Below are 25,125 nucleotides of genomic sequence, written 5' to 3'. Positions count from 1 at the left end.
GAAGGTCTAAAGGCTGTAGTTGAAAAGTATCGTTTACAGCATACGGTTTTTACATTTGAAATAAATTTTGAAAACAATCTCTCTTATAATTCAAGGCATTTGTAACATCCTTTGATTTCAGTGTTTATGATGGCATAGTAAAAGATGCCAGACGATGAAGTTAGTCTTTCACAGCTCAATGATTGACATTGTTGTGTTTTACAGCATTGGTAAACACTTTTTTCTGAAATAAAGTCTGGCACTTAAAAGAGGAGAGATGTTAGGTTCACAGCAGTGAGGCTGGCTTATCAAATGTGCTTAAAATGTAACGTTCTAAAAATATGCCTGTGGGATTATTAAAGGAAATTATGCTTTGGCCTTAGAATGGTCAGGGTTGTCTGCAATCAGTTGAAAAAGGAAGCACAGAGAGGGAAAGCAGATGTATGTTTTACAGGTTTGTTTCACTGTGTTTAACTGTTTCTTCACAGACGTTTGACAAGATTCTTATTGCCAACAGAGGAGAAATTGCTTGCAGGGTGAGTGTTTTTTAAATCAATTCAACACTTGACATCAGTACTGCTTGCCCAAGAGGTCAGTGAAGAAGTTGTATTTTCATACAGTTTACACTTAAAGATTTCCTTTCATGTTTTGATGACAGGTGATCAAGACATGTAAGAAGATGGGCATCAAAACTGTGGCAGTGCACAGTGATGTGGACTCTGGTGCAGTAAGTAATCTTAACAAGCCTTTCCTCTGAACTCCAGTGAAGAGAATATACAAAACGTTGTTTCTTCCTGTAAGGTTATGCTGATGCAAGCCAAAAATATCAGGCAAGACAATGGACGCATATGTACACTCTAGCAGCACTGTACCAATTAAACAATTTTAAAATTCACACACTGAAGAAGTACCTTCTGTGTTTACTTCACAGGATCTGATGCATGTAAAATGTTCTAAGTTTAACCTTATCCTTAGTATGTGTATCAGCTGACAGCTTTCATAAAATTGCTAAGTTTTTCTATGATTTAATGAGCTAAACATTGTTTCTCATATATATAGTACTTTCAAACTGATGGCAAGTCCTTCTCTTAAGTCTGAGTAACGCTATGGTTAAATTATTAGTGTTCTAAATCAATATTAAACATATCGATCAAGTTATGTTAAAACATTTATATGTATGCTAAAAATGTTTTTGAACAGTTTATGAAAACCTATTATTGTTTATTAGCTGTACTATACATTTAAAAGAAGATTCTGAGAGTAACATTGCCCCTGCACTCTAAATCAATATATTTCCTGCCCTATGGGGGGCAGTTCAGATCTCTCATATTGATTCTATTAGCTTCCATCAGCATGACCAAGAAGTGTGCAAAACCTGGAACCTTCCTGTACTATAACAACTGAGCTGGAAGAAACTAATTTGAATTTGAGCACCAGGCCTTCAATACATGCAGCTCTTAATCCCTTGATAGTTTTACTGCTTATGGTCAGTGAGCTTTTGCCCCGTGTACAGCATCAGTTTGCAGTCACTTATGACCTGACACAAGTCAGTTGCTGCCACAGAAGTATGTGAAACTTAAGCGACTTATGCCCAGAGTGATGATAATTTGATTGAATAGATCATGCTGTTTTGTGAGTATGTTCACTAATGTATTTATAATTAATCTGTAATCCTAATTTAAATATACAGTAGTGTAATTAAGTACTGATTGTCATAGGAAACGTTAATGGTAGCCACACAAAATAATAGATTACACAACAGAATTTTTAGGCTTTACTTTATAGTCAGGTCACCTTGCCTTACTATAAAATGCACAAACAAATCTCAGTCCTTGACATAAATATCTGGGAACATTAACATACATTTAAATAGTTTTAGTGATGGCAAATAAATACGGTCATTCTGTGAAGGGTTATAGAGTTTAATAGCACACTGACTATTATATGATGGCCATTTATTTGGGATCCAAACAGACTTCTTCTCACATGACTGAAAAGAAAACAATATTTTTATTCAACCTGGTCCACTTTTTTCTTCTTCATGGCCGATAGCCTTTTAAGCACAGCATGCTGTCCAGGTATCTTCAAATATTTTATGTGGTACAGCTAGCACAACAATAAAATAAGTCATTTTGTGAATTACTTAAGGGATTTGGTCCACCAATCTTTATGTATCCCAAATTTGACGCATGTTAGAAGTACGTTTCTCCGCTGTTGCATGAATGCACATGGAGACTTATTGCACATAATTATAAATAAAAACATTTTACTTAACTAAAAAAATATTAACACCTAATCACTGTATTAAGACCCAAAGCGAGACTAAATGTAACAGGGTAGATGCCCTGGTGGATGCTGGTATTGACCTCATTGCGCTTACTGCATGCTATTCATCTATGGGAGGAACTCACTGTACTACTTACTAATTATGTGTTTAACATAAACTTTCAAGAATTTTTAAATTGTTAAGGGACCTATAGGATGTTGCCCATAAAGTCGAAATTCACAGATGTCGATTCATAAAATATGTATCCCGGTGAGAGTGCATAGTTGTAATCTTTCAAAAGCCAAATCCAAATAATTAAAAACGATATTAAAAAAGTGAAAACTTGAAATATGTAGTGCTATGTTTAAAAATGTTTTTTTCTTAGTTCAGCAGAGCCCTGAATTGATTGCTGAAAATAATCTCAGAGGATTTAAAACAGCCTTGTTATTTATTTTTGACATGTTATTGGTACCTGGTAGCCTTGATGCTAATAATTTATTTTTAAAATACCCCTTGGAATCTGTCATGTAAAATACAAAGACCTTTTGTTTTGTATTATACAATTAATCTAGAAATCGTAACTGCCACAGTGCTAGAATGAATGAGTATTTAGGAATCTTACAATCTTCTTACAATCTCCTGAATACAAAAGTGGTAGTATCCAGGGCCTGCAGAATTACTCATGTAGTAACCATCCGTGAAATGATTGAGAAAACTGAATCAAGTAATTCTAGACCAATAAGTCTATTTTTGTTAAATTTAAGGTTATGGAAACAATTGTTGTAACTAAATCAGATGATCACCCATGCAGGAATAATATAAAGTTTTGCCAAACCACCTTCTTAGAGTTCTAAGTTATATGGTATATTTAGATTTTCGGAAGGCATTTAAGGTTCATCATAAAAGATGAAATTCCAAATTGCAGGTGGGAGTCATTCAGGGAAATGCAAGCGTTTAATTGGATTGATTAGTTACTAAACAGGAAACAAAAGATACAGGTAAGGGGTGAATACTCAGACTGGGGGATGTACAGTAGTTAGTGGAGTATCACGATCTATACTATGATCATTGTTCTTAATTTATATCAACGATCTTGTTTTAGAAGACTGGACCATCACCTAGCAGTGTGCAGAAGTGACAGTGTAGACAAGTGTATTATATACTGTGTGAAGAGGGCACTTATGAAGAATACTTAAGTGTTTAAGTTGACTCAGTTTTCATCTTTTAAACTATGTGGGGAAGTAAAAAAAATACAAACTGAACCTTAGTATATTTTGTTAAAAGGGTAAAATTGTATAAGCACGATTAAGGCCTAATTTAGAATACTGTGTACAATATGGTCATCCCATTATAGAAAAAGTATTGCATCCATTATTGCATTGCTGGCATCAGTCCAGAGAAGAGCAACCACATGCGTTCTGGAGCAGACACTGAACGTACAGCACAGACTAACAGGGGACCTGATACAGTTAATCTAAATTCTCTGATTCAAAGAGGCTCTTTTTTACCCCCAGAGTTTGAGAAAATGGGACATGTTATCAAGCCATGTTTTTAAACATGATACCCTAGCTTCTGTCAAGAAGAGACGGGCTGTTATTAATGTCCAACAACAATACAGCCTACATACAGGGAAAATGGCTTCCTTTTATTTGTAACCTTTCGTATGTTTGCATGTCACATTATTGTAGTTGAGCAATATTTATTCCACGTAATGAAGTTGTGAATGTCAGTTGTGAGGTTCCATACCTTTTCACTGTAGCTGTAAATAAAAGAAATAGAAAATTGAAATATAATTATTATTTTTAAATAATACTTTTCAGTTTTTACAGTGGCAGAAATCAAGCATTTATGTGTGGAACTACCAGATGTTTACAAAAATATGCCCAATGATTCTGTACCATAAATATGAAAGGGGTAACTTGCTTGTTTTCTATATTTTTTTTTATGCATCTCTCTAGAGCATTGTACTTCTACCCTTAGGACTTGGTAATGAGATTGAGTGGCATCTTGCGTGAGTGTTTATGGATGATTGACAATTAGGTGATGCGAGTCATCGTTTATCAAGATATTGTCATGCTTACCCTTGATAATTTCCCCCCGCTGTCAAGGGAGGTGGTGGGGACAGATATGACTTTGTGATGTCAAAGTAATTAGTGTTTGTTGGTTTCCAGCTGAAAAAAAGGGAAGCTAATGATCAGGTAAATGAAGATAGAATGCATTAAACTGGAGTGGGGTGCAAGGAGCTCTCTGATGAGCTGATCAAGACTTAGCTGTGGCCTGGACCACTTATGCACGTCATCCTCTCTGTTTAAGTGCCCTTTTTACTTGGAAATGTCGTGATTAACAGCAGGAACGCCCACACCAACCACCCTGCCGTACGAAAAGGTTTACTTGACCTTGATTGATTGTTAAGACATGTAAATTAAATTACTAAGAGATGCATTAAAGATTTTCCCTTTTGAAATGTTGACAGTATGTGATGAAATAGGATTCTTTGTTTTTTGTATTTAGAAACCGTGCTGTAGAAGAAGGCAGATTCTAAGAGAGAACTGAATGAGAGAATAGAGTTCTTTTGTTCATCTGACATAGAACCTGTTTGAGGAGTTCCATTAACGTGCAGTATTTGCTACATCTGAGATGATTTCTTGTACTCACAGAAGTGTTCCTTTAAAATGTAAATCAATTGAAAAGAAGTATATAACCTGTGTTTAGCAAAGAAAAAGAGAAGATGCTTTTTACAGTTTTCTATTTTCAGTGTGCCTCTGTTGGTGTTTAATATTACAGATACATTATCCCAAGTTGTTACATATGGAAGAGATCTTTTAATTAACAGATTTAATTAACTTTTCTTATGTCTCCTTTGGGTTTTTTTAAAAAAGGGGGATATAGCCTGTTTGCAAAAACTGTTTTGTGGAATTACAGGAATGATGAAGCTGGCTGTTTGAGTTCTGTTTAAGATGTTGAAGTAGAAAATGGTCTAGAATAGTTTACCTTGTTTAAGCTTCAGAAAGCCAAGTTGAGAAAGTATGCTCTTCTGCTTCAGATTTTTATCTTGGAAACGCATGATCTGAAAACAGGTTTTAATAAAATAAACAACTTCTTACTTTCAGAGGAAATCATTGCGTTTACTTTCCAGTACTGCTTTTATGTGAAAGAAGCCAACTGGGGTCTCTGGTGATTTATTCCCAGACTGTCGGTTCGTTAGAAGCCAGCTCTTTCTTACATATGACAAATATATCTGAAACACTGTTGACAGTCATTTTAAAAGATGCAGGAGGACAGGGAATTGCATGAAAGGATTCATATTCATGACAGATATTGTCATAACCTTAAAATATGGAAGGAACTATTTGAAGGCTGCTGTGTTATACAGTAGGTTATGGCACTGAGATTTTTTAAAACGCTTTTTAATGTTTTGTTTGTTCTATTCATCCTTTAAAGAGATGCATGGAATAGAAAATAATAGATGCAGTACATTAAGTGAGCATGGATAGGTGTGTGGGGGGTTGTTACTATGCCTGTTAATTGTTAGTGTTGAGTAGAGCACAAAGCCCAATAAGAATTTGTCCACATTCATTGTGCTCTTTAGAGATTCTGTATTTAATTGAAGAGCCTGTGGTATAGTGGCAGGAAGCTAAGGGGAATTATTAAGCAATAACCATCCCCCATCTGGGAATTTTGTACTAATCAAGGAGCTGGTGGGTTAGCTCAAGGGATGATGAGAATTATGACGATTATGACATGTTAGCACATGTCTGTAGGACAAATGGACAGGCGATGAGTTAATCAAGGGCTGTATTAAATGGCTCCCATGCTGGTTCCTAACTACCCCCAGACTCTATGTCAGACCATACAGCAAACTTACTATGATTAGGTTCAGGCTGTTTTTTTTTTGTTTAAATAATTCATTACATTTTAGATCCTGGGCTGTGAGGAAAGCCAAACATGCTATTGACCTCTATGACACTGAGCTTTGAAATCTACTGTTTTTTTATGTTATTTATTTGCATGGAGCATTTTGGGGACTCTTTCATGTCTAGCCTTGTCTTAAATATCAGCCTCATGCTTGAGTGTCCATGTAAGCTTCTGCTTTGTGCACAAGACCAAGTTCCCAAAACACTTTTAGCTTGTGCCTACTCTATTTTGTGCTTGGTGTTGTCTCCTGTGCACAGTGTCTTTGTACTGGTATTAACAATATCTCCAAATTGATCTCACGTGAGCTCAAGCAAAAAAACACTTTATGTTGATAGACGTCTGTGGTAATGTTCATGAAACAGATGTCAGACTTTGGAAATGAAAAGTTTGTGACAGACAGGGATTGTGCTTAGCCCTAAAAAAAGTGTTTTTAGCACTGTCTGTTCCTTTGTCTCACTTCTGCCCTGTAACAAATTTACAGTAGAAAATGTCATTCGGAGACCTAGTCTTTCTTTAATACAGAAGTTGTTCTTGCACTGTTCCACTTTTAACTGCGCTTAAAACTCTCATCCTATTGCCAAGATAGAGGTCCTTTTTCTTTTGAATGAAAGCATTCAAAAAGCAGTTCAAGACTGTCTTTCTAGTATTATTTGCCTGACCCAGTTCAATGTGTTAATGACACTATTTCTCTAGACTTAAGTTCTGTAGAAAAGTCGTTATGCCCTCCATCTATATCACAGTGATGGTGGTACAGAAAGGCCTTGAGACATCAGGAGATTTGTTCCCTGATGGAGATAAATTGTGCTTTTTGAGACTTGAAATTTCTTTACTGTCCTGTGCAGTTATTCAGACCTGCAAGTGTGTCTGCAGCAAGTCTTGTCTTTCATGTGAGATATTTTCTTTCCAAAAAACCCGTTAAAGATCATCTGTCTTGTTTTAGGTTGCTGAGTAACTTAAAAATAAAGTCATAGGAGAACAGCTGCAAATATCTCAATTTGTATTCTAAATGATTAATTTACTTTTAAGACAACCTTTTCTTACATTTTGAAGTTCAAATCTGTTGCTTTTTCAGGTTACATGAACAGCTGCATTTTAAAGCTATGTTTGAGATTTACTTTCATCACATGATATCAGTACTGTAAATATCTTAAACTCCATAGAACTTTTAGTTTTTGAGGTTTACTGCATTCCTATTCTGGTGTTTTTTTTTGCTGAAGGAAAGCGCATATCATAACTTTGCATTGATATCACAAAAGAACAAAGACCTTACTGTAGATAGGTTTCTTTATCTCAAGCCTCAAACAGACATTTATAGCATCAAGTGTTGATTAATTGTACATTGAATATGGTAACCTTGGCATGTACTGACAAGAACATGGAAGCAAAATTACTTTTTCCACTTGTTTTAAGTACCTTAAAACACCTTTTTCCCTCCAAATTGCTAATAAAGTCATATTCCCTGCTGATGGAAAATTGTCAGTTTACCTCAAGCTACAGGGGGTTTAACAATCAGTCCTTAAAAAAGCTTTGACAGTTTAACCTGCTGAGCTCATAGGCTCCCAGGGGAAACCCCTTAACTGCAGCTCTACATACAAAGAATCTGTTCACCAATAAGAGACAGATAATAGAATTGTTACCAGCCAAGGCAGTTTACTCTTTATGGACCCTGGAAATGAAGGTATATAAGCATTTTGTTTGCTTTTTGGTTTCAGATTTGACCTATTAGAAGATACAGAAAAAGTTTGTTTTGAAAAAAAATATATAACACTCTAAAAACAGTGCCCTTATTTAAAACAAAACAAACAAACTACTTTTGGGTTTTTTTTGTACACTTAAAATGTCTTTTTATGTCACAAAGTTTTTGTTGTCTTCTCTTACTTTACTGATACTTTATTGCCTTCCATTCTAACAAGTTTTTGTATAGATTCTTGAACTCTGAATGTGTGGAAGTACTATAGACTCAGTGTCTTTAATGTGCAAGTTGGTTTGATTCCCTGCTGGTGTCATTGACAGGTAGATGGGCATTTAAAAACAGTTTAGAACCACAAAGGAAGGGAAATACAGTACATACAGTACAGGTACAGCTTCATGAAGAAACAATCTTCATGTCTCCAAAATGGAAACATTGTATGCATAAGCTAATACTTTTATAAAAGTATTTAGACATGAAACATCTTCTTGGCTAATTATTGACAGTTGCACTTAAAACAGTACTTAATGATCTATTGTATAATACTAAAGTGTAAATTTTAAAATTAAGTAAAGTGTCCCCAGATCTCACAATGATGTGATGTGATTTAATGAAAAAAAAATACAGGATAAAACAGCACAGGACCACAGGAAGACCAAACAATAGTTCTGTAAAATCTGGAAGAAGGAATTGTCAGAGTTCTTGGAATTACTGCACAGGATTTGGCAATAATTGAGAGATGAAATTGAGAACATCAACGAGTGAAACAGAAAAATGTGACAAGAGTGACATGTGACATGGGTGAAAACCAAGAGTCATGTTTGAATCGTGTTGATTAATCTGTTTAACCACATTTTAATGGTCAGTCAGACAAAACACAAACTCCTGAGTGCAGGGCTGTGTCGTGATGTGGTGTTGAAGGAAAAAGCAAAAGTTAATTTCATGCTGAAAAGTCAAAAGAAGAAATGCAACATTTCGGCTTCTGAGCCTTCTTTTTTGTCCCCCCAAGGAAGCAACAGAATATTGTTAGAAGATGGGAAATTAAAGTTCCTCAGACTTTATTAGACAAGTTGGTGATATGGGCTTGTTTTTCTTCCTTGGGTATTTGCTTGCAGCCGTTATATTGTTGATAGATTGATGAAAGCTACAAAATATACATTTCACAGTCTTATGTGCTACCAGGTGCTAGAAGGCTACTTGGATGATGGTTTTGCGTTCTAGCGGAATAATGACACTGCAGTTCTGTGAAGTTTGGAGAGGAGGTTCTGCAAAAAAAAAACCTGCGTTAGAGACTTGCCAGCTTATTCCCCGACACCTGAATGACATAAAGGTGCTGTGGGACTTGAGGGCTGCAGTTTGAAAAAAAGAATCTGACATTGGCTACAGTACTCCAAGCTTCTTGTGTTGAAAAGTGGGCACAGATACCTCCATAAAGAAGCCAGGAACTGGTTTCAAATTACTAAAAAGCTGCAAACTGTAAAGGAATGAACTAATCCCAAGTGTGGAAGACCAAGTAGAGAATTACTAAAGTAAGTGTGACCAAATATGCTTGTCAGAGTAGTTTTAGCACATTATTTTTCATTTTACACACATTGTGTAACATCTTGTGGTTAGATTATAAATCTGAATCAAATTTCAATGTTTCGGAAGTGCAGTAGGAATTTCCCAACTTTCTATACAATGTAGGCTTGCTCACAGTTGATGTTTTTACATAAATGATGTTTGAATCTGTCCTGGTTACAAACTTAATTATGTAATAATTTCCTTCTCTGCCTCATTTAATTTCTGACATAGAATCAGGTCTTGCTTTATCCCTGTATAGTCACAGTAAGTGTCAGTGTGGTGCACAACAAATTGATCAAAGGAAAATGTGCAGTAGTATTTAGCGTTGTTGTAGTTCAGGTGGGTAGCTGCGTCAGCATGCGTAGGCTGCAAAGGAACAAGTAATAGGTTTATTCCATGCTGAAAAAAAGAAGGAAGAGAACACAACGTTTCGGACGTGGAGCCTTCTTCAGGTGTCATATTAAGCCAAGTCAGAAATGGCGGATTTGAATTAGCTGCACAATTGAATAGTTTAATATCACCCTGCCCCAACATTTATGTGCTTTGATAGGTAGCATTTAACAAAGTGAGTTACATGGTGGTTTTTGACTGTATATGAACACTTGACTATCTGTTTAACTAGCTTATATTTATAAATATATTATATAGGGAATGAATATAGCAAATATCGTAGCAAAAATATATATATTTTCCTGTTGGTGGGAACGGTGCATCTGTGCTGAAGTTCTTTCTAATCAGTTTTGCACAGCACATGCAGAATAAAATGTTATTCAACAAATGAGACATGGAAAAGGATGTCAATGGGAGATTTTTAAAACAGAAGCAGAAATCAGATTGTTCATGTCCTACACTGTGCCGGTGACCGGGAAGACTCTGGTCAGTGGTTAGCAATCTTCATAATTTTTATTTGATGTTATTATGCTCCATGTTCCTGTTCATTACCCCTGCCTGGTAGTAGGCACGTAGTACAATGCCAAACACAATCCTGACATGGCTGTTTGGATTTTTCATTATGTCTGTATAAAAAATAAACTTCTTACTTCTGTAATTATTTCATTATGTTGTTTTTATTATTGTCTGATATCCCCCAGCATCAGATATTGGTTATTATTGGAATACATCAGTATTGAACATGGAATTTGTGCCCTATCAAATGCTTGCACCAGTGGTATTTGTAAATGGTACCATTCTGACATGGCTGTTAAACCTTTTTTTAATGCAGATGGGATCCCTGTCATGAAAGCTCTGAAATATGAATACGCATATTGCTGCTGAAAGTCAGAGTTTAGTCACAATGGATAAAATGCCGGAGATGACAGGTTGAAAGAAGGCAGCTTTTATGCCTTTGCTTCTTAAGCGCTTTGATATCTAAAAATGTACAATTTGTGATGTTTCCCATGGAATACTATTAAAACTGATAGCAGTGTGGCGGAATAAGCTGTGAAAAGCAATGTTTTCCAGACAGCAGCTTTTAGAAAGAAAAGGTGCCTTATTGTGAATAGCCCAGAATTAGGGCTAATTGTCATGAAACGGAATGAGTATCAAGATGAGGACCTCTGTGAAAATCCCTTGTATCTCCTTCACATAGCCCATAATCGTGTTCCTCCTTGAACATTGCATGACTTTAAAAAAATCGTTCTGACGTAGACAAGTGTGAAGTCACCTACTGGAGGTGTGCTAAGCTTTAAATGTCTCTAACATTTGAGGTTCACACAGTCGGCTGCTCCAAGTATTTGTAGAATGGCATTGCTTTATAATCTAATTCACAGACCAACTATATATTGCAGTCTTTACATTTTTCAGATCCACTGTTTGTGGTTGCCCGATTGCCTTCCCATAGGTGCAGTAGGAAGTTAAAGGTTGTTCACACAAAAAAGCAGTAAGGGAGGTGATTTCATTATGTTTGCAGTTGAGACACCTCAAATTCTGAAAAGTGTTTATTGCTCGGTATAAACACCGAGGAAATCATGAAGTCATGGTCACCTATGTTTCCACAGTAGCGGAACCGAACTAGTTTACTAGTCTTTATTTAGTTTGTACTGCTCTGTGTGCCATGTAATATCCGCATTAATAAATAATGGACGTATTTTATGTGGTACACACTGTTTAAATTACAAATTTATTTTGTTTGGAAAAAAAAATGTAAATAAGACTTTGTGGACCAGCTTATTTTCTTTTTCAGTTATTTGTGCATGGCAGTTCGACTTCCTCTCTGTTTATAGTTGCATCAGCATAAAACCCTTTGCCAGCATGTCTGAGCAATTGGTGTAGTACCCAGCTGCCATTGGCAGATGTTGACGTTACCAGGCAGTTCATTATGTGCCCAGTACCACCCGTGCAGATCCCAAAGAATGAGTTAAAGATGAATGCAATACCAATGTTAAGATAATTGGTAAATGTTAAATGCGGTACCAATGTTAAAATAACTGGTTGATAGATTTATAAATGCTAGAAATGATGTAACAGTACATATTTCATCATCTGACTGGTGCAAAAATGTCTCCGAGTCTTAAGACTGGGCACGCATTTTAATTTGCATAGCAGAGTTTAAAAGTAATAAATGTGGGTTAAATCTATACCCATGCTCATGTTTGCATGTTCTTGCAAGTGCCTGATGGGTTTAATATCTTTCAGTACAGCGAACTGGGGCTTGACACCAATTGCAGTTTGGTGCAGAGTGTTTTGACCCACGCATGTGGGGATACATGCTTTTTATCACTGGCAAATGAATATGGGGATTCAGCACAACCCCCTTGCCAGTATCTTTTCATCCATGTTAATATTAAAACTGCTGTCGTGCAGCCCAGTGACATTGAGTCATGATCTTACGGTTGCAGGGGAGCCTGATGACGGATTACAGTCATCAGGCAGAACTGATGCCCAATTCTGTCAGCAGCTGTAGCTGATGTCACGCGGAAGTGATCCTTCAGATGACGCTTCCAAATTTGGACATTCCTGGCGTTGGGCTGCTGCAAGTTGTTGAGTGGGTCTGAGTTGATCACCAGCCCTTTTTTTTTTGTCCCTTACTTGAGTCTTCCTGCAGCATTCCCAGAGCACACTCCCTCTCTCTTTGGCTGCCCTGTGGCATCATTGCAGTGTGATTAAACCCAGTGATCGGCTGTGCATACAAATCACCTTTGCGCAGACAAAATCAGCCCGTGTTCCTTTCCGGTGGATGCGTTGTCTTGCTCTTTGTCAACTCACACTCAGGAGGTAGCAAGGGATACTTAAAGGAGACACGACTCGGAAGACTTTCTGCAGCCATATCAAGCTATCATACTATATTTCTCATATTTATCAACCATTGTTGCATATTTAATTACCAGGAAGGCAGAGGAGGTTGTTATGAGTTTTAGTACATTAAACCAATATATATATATATGACCGTTTAAAGAGTAAGATGTCTATTTTTTTTGATGCCTTACAAAATATCTCTATTCATTATTGGTTTAATATTAGGATGGCACAATGGTTAGCATTGCTGCCTTGCAGCGCTGGGGCCTGGGTTCAATTCTTGGCGTATTATCTATGTAGAGTTTGTTTGTTTTTCTCCAGGTTCTCTGTTTTCCTCTTACATTCTTACAACATACTGGTAGGTTAAATAGCTTCTAGGAAAATTGGCACCTTAGGTGTGTTTGTGTATGTGTACGCACTTCAGTGGATTTGCATCCTGTCCAGGGTGTATCCTGCCTGGTGCCCATTGTTTGCTGGATAGGCTGTGACCCTGTATTGGCTAAAAACTGGATGGATGGATGGAAAGTTAGCAAATGGATCTACAGTATTGATCCTATGACAAATTAATTTGCTTGGTTCAGCAGGCGTGCTCAAGGCCAATACATAAATTAATGCCCTCCTTCTTACAGAATTCTTTCTTAGGGCTTCAGTTAAAAAAAAGCAATAAATACTACACTTAAAAGCAATTAACATTCAGTGACAATGGATAGTTTCAAATCTTAATGTTGCAAAATTGTGAAGGTGCTGTGGTTTTTGCAATATTTCTGAACAGACGTTGGAAAGATGAGAGTGGAAGAAATAGAAATTCCAATATTTAGATTTCCATTTTACTAGTCCTACGGGACCTAGATTGTATCGGGAACCAGTAAAGGTTTATTCCATGCTGAAAAGAGAAGAAAAGAAACAGTGTTTCGGCTGTGGAGCCTTCTTCTAGTGACACCCGATGTTTCTTTTCTTCTCTTTTCAGCATGGAATAAACCTTTACTTGTTCCTTTGCAGCCTACGCATGCTGACACAGCTATCTACTTGAACTAGATTGTATTATACTAAGGTCTGGCTCAGAGATGGGAATAGGGTTTTGTCCATGAAAGACTTTTTTCATATATTTAATTTTCGCCTTCAAGAATAGCTGAGCAAAACTGTCCAAACAAAACAGTATTAAACTGAATGTGTTAAGTATTATACTTAAAAACCTGTTTGGAAGTTTTTTGAAAGAGTTCCAGTGATACAAGTATGCTTATAGATCCATACTATTTGGTTCTTTTAGGCTACAGTATAGTTGGTTTTTATCTTCTTTTAAATTGATGCCAATGTGGTGGAGTTCAGAATGGTTGCAAGTGAAAGAAGGTCATTCAGCTTGGTAGTTAGGAATTGGTCCAAGGTTCTCATCCAGCCATGTCCTGAAGGAAACCAGGGCAGTGGCTTCAACAACATGACTGACTACCTTGTTCCATCGTCTCATAATTCTGTGGGTGAAGAACTGCCTCTTCTCAGTTTTAAGTGTACTTGAATACAAAATGAACTTTTCCAGTTGTGTCTTCCACTTTTGCGTTTCACTATTCATTCTGAAGAAGTCTTTTTTGTTGACTTTCCCAGTGTGCTTGACGAGTCTGAATACTTGAATTGCGTCCCCTCCCAGTTTGGTCTCCAAATTGTCCCCATGTATGATTGGCTTGCATTTGCCCTGCCATGGACTGGCGCCCCATCCAAGGTGTACCCTGCCTTGTGCTCGTTGCTTGCTGGATAGGCTCCGGCTTCCCGCCGGTATAAAGCAGTTTGGCGAATGACATGACATTACTAAATTAGTGGTAATAATTGTTTCCATAATTTTACATCTAATAAAAGTCAGGCTTGAAGTAATTAGAGAACAACAACCCAGTTTCATTTTACCCACCTTTCTTATGCAATATTAGCAATTCTCCAGTCCATGGGTTCTATCCATGTTTTAAGAAACTGTTGAAATACTTATGTCAATGGCTTCTGTATATCTTGTCTCGTTTCTTTGAGTACAATTGGTAAAATACCACTGGGCCCTGGGGATTTCTTAATCTTTGCTGTTTCTAGTACCTGACACTTCTGTCTCTTTTATTCTAATTTTTAAAAGATGACAGTATTTTTGTTGTTGGTTCAAGAATATTGGTTAATTTGGTGTTACTTTAGATGCTGTTACATTTCATTTTACTGAAATTGCTATTTCTAACAAAAAAACACCCTAAAGATAAGGAGCTCTTCAAACTTCAACCTGGTAGGCACGTGTGAAACAGGCAGGAGCGAAATGGCAAATGGATTAAAATAAGTAGTGACAGTTGGGATTCGTTGTCCTGCTTTTAGAAGAGAACTTAGTGTATCATAGAAATATTCAATGAAGAAAAAAATGAGAAGAGATGACATTTATATACACGCGTACCCTCACACACATATAATTTCTGTGCTGAAAGGTAAAAGTCAGAGCAGTGATTCATTTTAGCACCTTAATAAAAAAGAAAGTGATGAACAACTGGCCCATAAACACCTCCCCTTCCCTACAGTGTTTATTCAGTTGTTGACAGTAATTCCCAGGAATGTCTCCCCTGAGTGCAATTGTCTGTCACTTAATTAGCTGCAGTTCTGTCACCATGTTCTTCTCAGGTGTGCGTGTGTTGTTCTTCGATAGTAGAAGCTTGTTGAGCTCTGTGGTAAATTCATTGACCCTTATGGACAGAAGGGAAATGTCAGTTTCCAGTATTTTCACCCGTCCTGTTTGTAAAACAGTCATGAACTACTGCACGTTCTGGAATCAGTACTATGCTGTTTATGTTGAAAATGAATAAATTAAATTCCTGATTATGTGTCTTAGATACCGTAGTCCATATCACAGAACTTGCCTTCAACTGGAATTTCTTTTAAAAATGTGAGCATTTTGTTACAAGATCTTGTATGCAATTTCTGCTCTTGTACAGTGTGCCTATATTTATTTTGGACCACTAGGATCACAGGCATATTTGCGTGCTGGATTAAATAAATAAGACGCACCTTTAAATACATAAGGTGAGGTGCCAGCCTGAATTTGTTCTTATATTTTTCTGGTTCACATGAATTGATATTGAACTCTTTAGACTTAGCTTTAATTTGTGCACAGCTCTGACCTGATGCTGTGCAGGGATATTCATTGCATCCCTTTTAGTCAATTCACTCTAATTATCCCCATCTTCCTGGGGTGCCAGCTTGGAGCTAGCTATGAATGTTGGTTTCTCAATATGAATGTATAAACAATGTTGGTTACAAGCATAACATATTTTGTTTCCCTTGAAATGTGTCAGTAATATATCATGTCACTTACTGGACATTAGTTGCAAGTAATGGACTCCAAACATTGTCAAACATCTCTATTTACTGAAGAAATAATCTGTAGATTACAACCATTTCAGCCTAGAGCTCCTAATTATTACAGCAAACTGGGGGAGAGCAGACATGAAAAGGCTTATGAATATTTTCTTTGTGATAAATATATTTAATGCCCCCTGCATCTCTGTCTCTTTAGATTCCCATGTTTTTTTTTTCTTATTTTAGGGGCATGTGTACATGTGCTTTATGTTTTATGTTGTTGTTCTTCAGCTCTGTGCGCTTGTTTCTTTTCTCTCATCAGGTGCATGTGAAAATGGCGGACGAGGCAGTATGTGTTGGCCCGGCTCCCACCAGCAAAAGCTACCTTAACATGGATGCCATCATGGAGGCCATTAGGAAAACCGGAGCCCAAGCTGTGAGTCTGAATGAGTCAGAGTCATGCTGCCACTGCGGCTTAAACATACCCCAAACTCAAACCCCCGGAAAAAAAAAGGCTTTTGGAAAAAACAAGACCTTTTTTTCCCCAAGAAAGAGACAAAAAAGAGTGACAGAAAGAGAAGGAGACTGTGTTTGATATTCCTGTTTAGCTTATGTGTTCATGCTGCACGGGTTTTTAAAGGCAGCCAAAAAACAGTGGCTGAAAAATATCAAAGGCTTTGTGGCATCTGGCAGTCCTGGTGGCTGTTCTTGCAGGTGGCTGCTGGATTCAGTTCTCACACCAGGGAGCAGCTCCAGCTTGTTCCCGAATTTGCAGTAAGAAAAAAAAAGACAAAAAGCAAAAAGAGAAAATGTAAAATTCTAGGTATGCGACGGGGCTTTAATTCTGAGACATGAAGGAGGTGAGATATCCAGGTGCTCAAGGAGTGAGGATGAGGGGAAATAGGAAATGATACTCTGCCCATCTAATCCTTATATATATATAGTGAAAGGTGTGCTGGTGTAATGTATAAGTGAAGGACGTCTCCTCCTTTATTTGAATAAGGAAAGCTAGAAATTAGAGGAGAATTTTCAGGGTAGAATACATTATTTAACCCAACAAGAAACAACAAAAACACTGCGGGGGGCAATCTGCAGTGCATGAGAGAATTAGAATGGCGTTGTTTTTACAGAGATTAAAAAGCCTGGTTGAAATATGTAATAAAAAAATTGAGTGCCCCGTTTTTTTTGTACGTTTTCAAAACACAGGGTTCAAATTAAAATCTGTACACCAAGGTTTCAAGGCTGATGGATAAGAAAGCAATGTTCACAATTTGTCAAAAAAAACTTGGCATCACCAAATGTAGACAAAAGAAAACTCTTAACATTACATGTACATAATTCAGTGATGTGCTTTTTGTATTTAATTGTAGAAGTGGGAAAGGTTGCGACAATCAGAGAGGGCCCTGATGTGCAGTAAAATTAGTTTTTGGCATGTTTTACATGCATTTTTAAATATTTTATAGAGTATAATATATTAACAGTTACTATAAACAGCATTGTCCTACACTTTATTGTGCATCTTGTGAACACCTTGGTCATGTTTTGAGTCTTATTCACTATTGCACAGAGAATAGACTCGTTATGACATAATAGTTATTCATGCATTATTTGCTGTGCACATGACTCCATACACAGTGGAAAAATCATTGCGTCATGTATACTTTGTTTTACCATTAGTTTTAGTGGTTTTAGTAGCAAATACAAACCACTAGGTGTGCACTGAAGGGGTTAAACCTGTTGTAAACCTCACAGCTTGTTCCACTTCAGACACCAAGGACACAGGAGTCTGAGCTTCTTAGATTTGTGCTCAGAGATCAGACTTTGGTCTGGTTGAGACTTGCTAGAGATTTGCATCCAGGTTTAGTTTCATTTTTATCTGGTCTTTAATTTTCCTGTAATGAAATGCATTAACATTTATTGATTGATTGATAGAACTACATTGATTATTTATGTATTGATAAAACTGCACCTGTCAACATGTAAGTAATGCTCCGACAGGTAGTCAAGGTGTATCCTTTTAAAGAGATGAAATATGTTTACACCGAGGAGAATTAAAGACAGTTACTTAGAGGGTTTGATTATTTTTTCTGTGCTGTGGCCTGTTATTCTCAAGGCACACATACTTGAGAATACAATTGATTAATAGAGCAGTGAGGGCTTTAGTGTTTGATGCAAGGTTAAGCATACCAAATAAATGTGAGATGCCTTACTAACATATAATAAATGCATTGTAAATAAGAGATCCTCATTAAAATTGAAACAATGTTATTTGAAAGAAGGTGAAATTCTTAAGTAAGCGATTCTAAGGGTGTTCTCTGAATTCCCCTTGATTGTTGCAATACTTAGTGCAGATCGGAGGTTCTGACTGAATCCCTGCAGTCTCCAGTGTTTCAAACAGCTCACTGAGGCAGGAGAGACAAAAACACAGCGGAAAAGAAAGATCAGCTGAGCAACTTCCCTTCCTTTGTCTGATACCTAACCCTTATTATGCAGATAATCAGCCTGGCATTGTTGCTTGATGCGCAACTCTCCATTGAGTTTTAATTCTCTTTCTACAAAACAACAAAAAATGGTTTTCCTACTTTGCAATTTGATTTATTTTCAATGTATCTCGGCTGCCTTTTAATTAGGGTCAAGTCAGTTAATTGTCTTTAGAAACCTGATGTCAAATTAATATAAGATGTTGCTCATTAACATCTGTGCACAGATTTAATTGTTGGAATGTTAAATGCTATTTTTGTACAGGCCCTATTTGAAAAAACACAAACACAGCTTTGAATCCTACTGATTGGAGGTTGAGCTTTATTAACAGAAATCTGTTTTTTTTTGGTTAGCTTTAACTAAATTTTAGATTGCATGTTTATCTCTGTTTATCAGTTAAAGCTGTTTCAGCATTAATTAGTTCAAGTTTAAACCCTGTACATTGTACAAGAGAATTGGCTCAGTCACTGAGGTCCAATAGTTGGTCAGAGTATAGCTGTTCAGTTTATTGTATTATGTTACTTGTGTTCCTTCATTTTTCAAGTGTAATGATTGAAGCAAAGCAAACCTAAAAACACCTGGAACAGAGGCTGTGTTTCTGTGAGTGCTGTCATGGTCATTGCTTATCATATCTTTTAGAATAAATCAAATAAAGGAGCAATATAGACAGTAGTAAACTTAACACATACAGGTGAAGTAGATATATTCATTAGATTCTATTGTCAAACACTCATATTCCTATTAAGCAGAATCAGGATATTTTGTCTTTGTTTTGGAAATATTTCAGATTGAATTAGTGACCTTGTAACATTTGAGCATTATACATTTTACTGTTTGTAATCTATTTATAGGTGCATCCAGGCTATGGATTTTTATCAGAAAATAAAGAATTTGCAAGAAGGCTGGTAAGTTTCTACACTTTATTTTTGAAAAAATAAATGCTGGTGCTGTTGTGGCTCTCAACAATCATTTTACATATTCCAGCAACCTTCCTCTTTATTGCACAGCTACCTAATCATTCTGGGGCCCCAAATAAAAAATCCGGAAACATGCAATTAAAGATGTGCTGTTATACATAGATATTGCGCTTGAAGTTGGTATTGAAATACTTTCTGATTCTCACTGCTTTCTACCGTTAGCATTATTTTTCACTGTTTAAACATGGGTTTTCACAGAATATCAAAGGATCTCTGTCGTAGCCCCACTCCATGTATCTTAATCATGTCCTAAACAATGTTTTGAAACAAGCAGTGTTTTGTAACAAGGCAGAAAAGGATGCACTTTGCAGATGTTGGTCATTCAGAAGGTGTGAAATTTATTTCAAAATAGTCTGTAAAGCAGTTCTATTTTTTATCTTAAAAGTTTTGTTTATATCGTCACCCTGTGAGTATACAAAATGATTGCTGCCATATTTGCTTTCTTATTGTGGTGTGAGCATATAAAGTCTGCATCCATTTGTTGAATAACGTGTTAAACCATAATGATTAGTTACCAGTGGAAGCTTTCAATTTATTTATTTTTACAAAAAAAGGTATTAACTGTCTTTCAAATGCTTTCCGATGTAATGGGGATTACTTCAGTCTGAAGCAATTCCTGATCTAGGTATTGAGATTATCTAACTAACCCTGTCAGGTTTTGTTTTTATTTTGTCACGGTTCTGTACCTCTGTTTCGTCCTGTAAATGAAGTATGTAGTACCTGTTACCTGCATTAACCTTTTGAGTGATATTTAATTAAAGGTTTAAAGGACACACAGCACCTGCACTATGATTTAAATGCATTCATAACATGGGAAGACATGAGAGTGGAATATTGCAATTAGCATGACCTTAAAACTTGCCAAAGCCTCCTTCCCATGCTGTGCTGGGTCACATCTCTCCAGTCATGTGCTCTGGGATTTGAGGCAGGTACAGTGCAGGATGTGGTTGAGATGAGGATGGTTAGCTCCCCAGAAGCCCTCATCAGGACAGTTCACAGGGCCACATGGGTCCTCTGGGGTGTTTCCATTTCCTAACCCAGAATTAATCCCGCATGAGCAGCCAAGCAAGGAAAATCCAGCTCGATTTGGGCATCGGAGGCCCTGTTTGTTAGTTTTACAGGCTTTCCGGGTGAACTGTTCAGTGTAGACAACAAATATTTCACTCTTTGTTGATGACGTGTCTTTATAATAAATAAACCTTGTCTTCAGAAATGTGTTCAAGAAAAGATTATAGTATGGTCACTTGGTTATCTGAATGATAACTTTTGTTTTCCTCTATGCATTCTATATTCAGAGGTTAAAATCACTAGCAACACTAGTAACCCTGTGGCTTCCACAACATATCATGCTGTGCTAATATTTTTGTTAGCTTGAATGGCTTGCTGACATCGTGTTTATTTGGATTAGCAAGTTGTTTTCATTCAAATCAATATATGGTGCAGAAAAAAGTAGGTTGCGATTGAAGGATGAGCCAAATGTAAGTGCACTGCTCAAGCAACCTTCTGTGATGTCAAAGAAATGTGCCAAATGACTTTCTGAGCATACTGAGGTATATCAAACTAAATTGGCATGAACTGGAGAGAGCTAGGATTGTTATTTCCAGTTTAAGTTAAGTGTATTTATGATCAACCTTATGGTTTATTTACTTTATGATTTATTTCTTACATGAAATACGGTTGGTGAAATTAAGAAATGTAATAACGGCTGTTAAAATACACAGTATTTTGGCAGCAAACTGACCTTTGAGTTAGGTTGGTTTCATTCACTGAGTCCTGTCTGCAATGATAAATATTTTTGTTAAGGTTCTTTCCTTAACCAAATTAAAGGTGAGTCATTTCTGTTTTGTTTATTAATGACTATTGCATTAGCCCAATAAAAATTGAAACATCGTAGCTTGGTAATCAACGTAATACTAATGAATGTATGAGAATTGGAGAAAAGGAAAATATCTGAATGGGGAGCATTTGTTTTCTAACATAAATAATAAAACTAAAAGAAAAAAAGTAGTGATTAGTACGAGTTTATGGTCTGTTTCTTGCGGACTAACTTTTATTGGGAGCTTTCGCTTAACATTAATTATATTTTCTCGTTACCTAGACAAACACTAGTAACATATCACCAGAGATAAGCAGAAGATAAGCGAGGGGGAGTAAAATGAATATTCAAATGTAGTGACTTGACAGCTAGGATAACTCAGTCACTCCTCACATGTTGATATTCATTCAATTATTCAGCCCCTTTCCTCTGTTTTGACAACGGTTTTAGCACAAATGTTTTAATTTAATTAAAGGTGTGATGTTTCGGGTGAAAACTTAATTTACACACATCTAAGAAATTCAAGGGTCACCTGATTAGAAAGAAACTCTGTTAACCTGAGCATATTTTTTTTAATTGGAATTAAAAAATGCTTAACAGCACTGCAAAAATGGAACATATTAAGTGGCCAGTAGACTATGGTAAGCCTCCCCTCTCTTTCTTCTCCTTGCTTCCCAGAAGAATAGTTTGATACCTCTGTAGAGTCTAGTCACCTTGAACATTGGACAAGCCTGCCAATGACAAGGAGTGCTTAAAATAAAAGACATGAATTGTATGCGTGAATTGTAGCATTGTCCTTCACTATTCCCTCAAGGCAGCGGCCAACTGTGAAATAGATCTTCAAAGATTTTTTTTAGGATGCAAAACATCTTGTAACGATTGCACAGGCATTTTCAATGGAGCTCAGATCGAGCAGGACAGGAGTCCATTCTCTTCTGGCGGTTCCCTCCTTTCAGACTGAAATATTTGTCCTCTTGTCTCTGTGAGGGCAAACATCATGACCCATTACGACAATATCTGCGTTCAGTTCTGTTGAGATTGGTTAGGGGATTGTTTTGCAATTCCTGCATATTAGACCTCTGACACTGTGGCTGTGAAGAACGGAGGGCTGTGTAGCTAGAGATAATGATCCCTTTACATACCATTTTGTTGCCACCCCCACAAGTGTCTCAGTGACTTGGTAATGGCAGGCACCATTTGCTGTCCATCAGTAGCGTATGTTGTGAATAACTTTACATGTGAATCAGTCATCAGTAAATGAAGCACAGCAATTCCATGGTGTAAATTTTAGAGAAGCTACATCACTCTCAATATTTCTTCTAGCTTTCGATGTGTAAAATCACAAAAAACTCCTGTATGTGTTATTTAGCTGATTCCTAGGTGACAACAGTTCAAGTGAGACTTGCATTGGTTGATTGAGATTTCTGATAAAACTTTGCTGCCATACTTGTTGAGCCAGAGTAGCAACTTATGCGTATAGATAGCCGGGCCTTGATGTCTCTGAAAATCTCCAGTCACTTGGAAATACTGCTAAGGTCTGTGGGTGACGCTCGTCTGTGAAGCCCTAGTCAATTGAGGAAGTCCTGTCTGCATTGCACCAATTGTTCTCTACAGAAATGGAGACGCTCTTCAAAACATACTGTAGTTACGTTTTTCATGAGATTTTATCTATGCATTTGAATTTTGGAAGTAAGACCTCAACAACATTTTCTAGTCCTTAGGTCTTTGCAGCTCTCTGTTTTACATAGCTTGTTAAATGTATGCATTTATTACATGCTAGTGAAATTTGAGATTTGTCAAAGTGCACATAGTTATCATAGGAAGTAAAGGGTTTATTCAATACTGAAAAGAGAAGAAAGGAAATGCAATGTTTTGGCTGTGGAGCCTTCTTTGTGTGTGAGGGCTATAGTTATTATGATTATAGTTATAGTTGACTATAGTTATTATATCTGCTTCTCAGATCCATTTTGCTCATCATTGAAATCTCTAGACTTTGTAGATTCCTTATTTTTTTAAGAATTTGAGTCAAATACGAAGATATATTATTTAAATGTAGGCATTTTAATTGCTTTTTTTCTGCTCTTTAGCCAGTGAATTTCTTTCACTCGTAAAGATCACCTCACCTGAAAATTGCAGTGGCTTTTTCCAGTGTGGTCTGCCTGAGTTAAGGTGTTAGTTAAAATAATGAGACGCCATACTGCTGGATTAACTGTACAGTGGGATACCTCTTCTTGTGGGGTAATTTAGCAGATTCAAGCTCCCAGGTATAGAAAGGCAAAAACAGGTTAAGTCCCAGGTGTGGGCACTTACTAATCAGTGCAAGTGAGCCCTAGAAAGCGTGGTTAGGGGGTTTAATTGATTTAATTCCAGTCTTCTAATACAGTAACTGGCTTGATCTTTGAGCTGGAGCTATACAAATTATCACTATAAATCTTTGCAGGATGGGGAACCATTTCCTACCGTTGAATAAAACAATTAACCGAGTGTGTTGTAAACAGCATGTGCTTTAAGTCAGATGTAAGACCAGTCATTTTCCGCTAGTAGTAAAAAAAAATGGCTGGGAAATGTATAAGCTGTTTCAAGAAATGGAATCACATTTCACGCAGATCACGCAATTTAGGGGTGCTTTTTTTATGTAGAAAAAAAAAGCCTGCTCCTTAGTAACAGTACAGGTATTGGAGACCCTTGGTGTTCATTCAGCTATAACCATAAGCTCCAAGAATACCATTCTTTGTCTTCTACATGATTTTGTCTTCTTGTACAACTTCATTATATTCTTAGATCCTGAGATTTCCAATTTGTCAAAATGTTGTAATCACAGTGCAGATGAGTTTGCTGCCACTTGATTGCTTTTGCATGTTCCAAAATGATGTCATTGCTCTTCTGCTTATTGTCCCTAATATATTGACTACATTGTGGATCAGGTCTTTGTTAGAACTTTGTGCAACTTTGTCAGAAGGTGTGTGCAGTTGAAGGGTTGGCGTGCACGAGCCTTCAGATAGCAAAGGGATGAATCGCTAGACAACTGGCTGCCAAAGGCCTTGCCCTTGTGACTTCAGCCTTAAGTAAGCTGGCCATAGGTTTTCCCGGTGGGTTCCGCTTTGAGCCAGATTTACTGCTGGTGGGGATGAATGAGACAGAGGTCAAGTGCCACGCTACTTCGGACTGTAACTCCATTGCAAACGTTGTGAAGACTCCAAGCCAGAAATGATCTTGTTTTTCAAGATTATAGAGCTTCTGAATGTAAGCAGTATATTATTGTTTTTATAATGTTCTGCATCTGGCTTCATTTATCTTCCTCAGGCTCAGAATAAATTTAATGGATGCATGTTTGCAACTAACTAAAGGTACATAACTCAAATGTAAATTCAATCCTAACTTTTCTAACCTCAATAGGTTAGACAGCAGGATTTGTTTAGGAAGCAAATCTAGGGGGAGACATCTGGACTGAGGAGGTTATTTTAGTTGCGTTTAAACATATAAGAGGAAAGGTTCTTAGTTATACAGTTTCTATTGCTATTGTTTCTTATTGGGTGTGTCAATAATCATTGCTGTGCAAAGAACTAGCCTGCATTTCATTTATGTTTTTACTGTTTGGACTAATGCTTACTATTTTATATGTGCTAAACAAAAAATAAAAGTTGTATTCACTTCTAGCTATTTTGTTCTAGATCCAGGTCTCCAGCCAATGACATAATTATCACTTTTACAATACGGTGAGTGCAAGATTTGCTCTAACAAGTTGTTTTTTTCCCCATTTTTCTTTTGCTCCACAGGTAGACCGCTTCATTCCATTTAATCCCCTCTTTTTTTGTGGAGTTCACCTTTATAAATTCTGTCTTGCCCAGGATTCTTTGGGCTGCTTGTGTTTCCTGTCCATGTGAAAAAGCTGTGTGTTTCA

At 36.9% G+C, this 25,125-nt stretch overlaps 1 protein-coding gene across 4 annotated transcripts in view; it reads left to right on the top strand.

Moving 5' to 3' along the window:
• Positions 1-25,125, top strand: part of pcca (propionyl-CoA carboxylase subunit alpha) — a 193,249-nt gene that overhangs the window by 27,057 nt on the left and 141,067 nt on the right. For all 4 annotated transcript variants that reach the window (XM_015363424.2, XM_015363423.2, XM_015363422.2 and 1 more), the window contains 4 exons: positions 468-515; positions 638-706; positions 16,273-16,386; positions 19,283-19,336. In XM_015363424.2, coding sequence (XP_015218910.1) covers positions 659-706; positions 16,273-16,386; positions 19,283-19,336 — 216 coding nt within the window. In that variant the 5' untranslated portion in view covers positions 468-515; positions 638-658. The remainder of the gene's footprint in view (positions 1-467; positions 516-637; positions 707-16,272; positions 16,387-19,282; positions 19,337-25,125) is intronic.

This window comes from Lepisosteus oculatus, chromosome 15 (genome assembly GCF_040954835.1).
Source record: "Lepisosteus oculatus isolate fLepOcu1 chromosome 15, fLepOcu1.hap2, whole genome shotgun sequence".
NCBI classification, from domain to species: domain Eukaryota; kingdom Metazoa; phylum Chordata; class Actinopteri; order Semionotiformes; family Lepisosteidae; genus Lepisosteus; species Lepisosteus oculatus.
The sequence above is the reverse complement of the archived record's forward strand: the minus strand, read 5'-3'. Positions and strand labels throughout refer to the sequence as shown.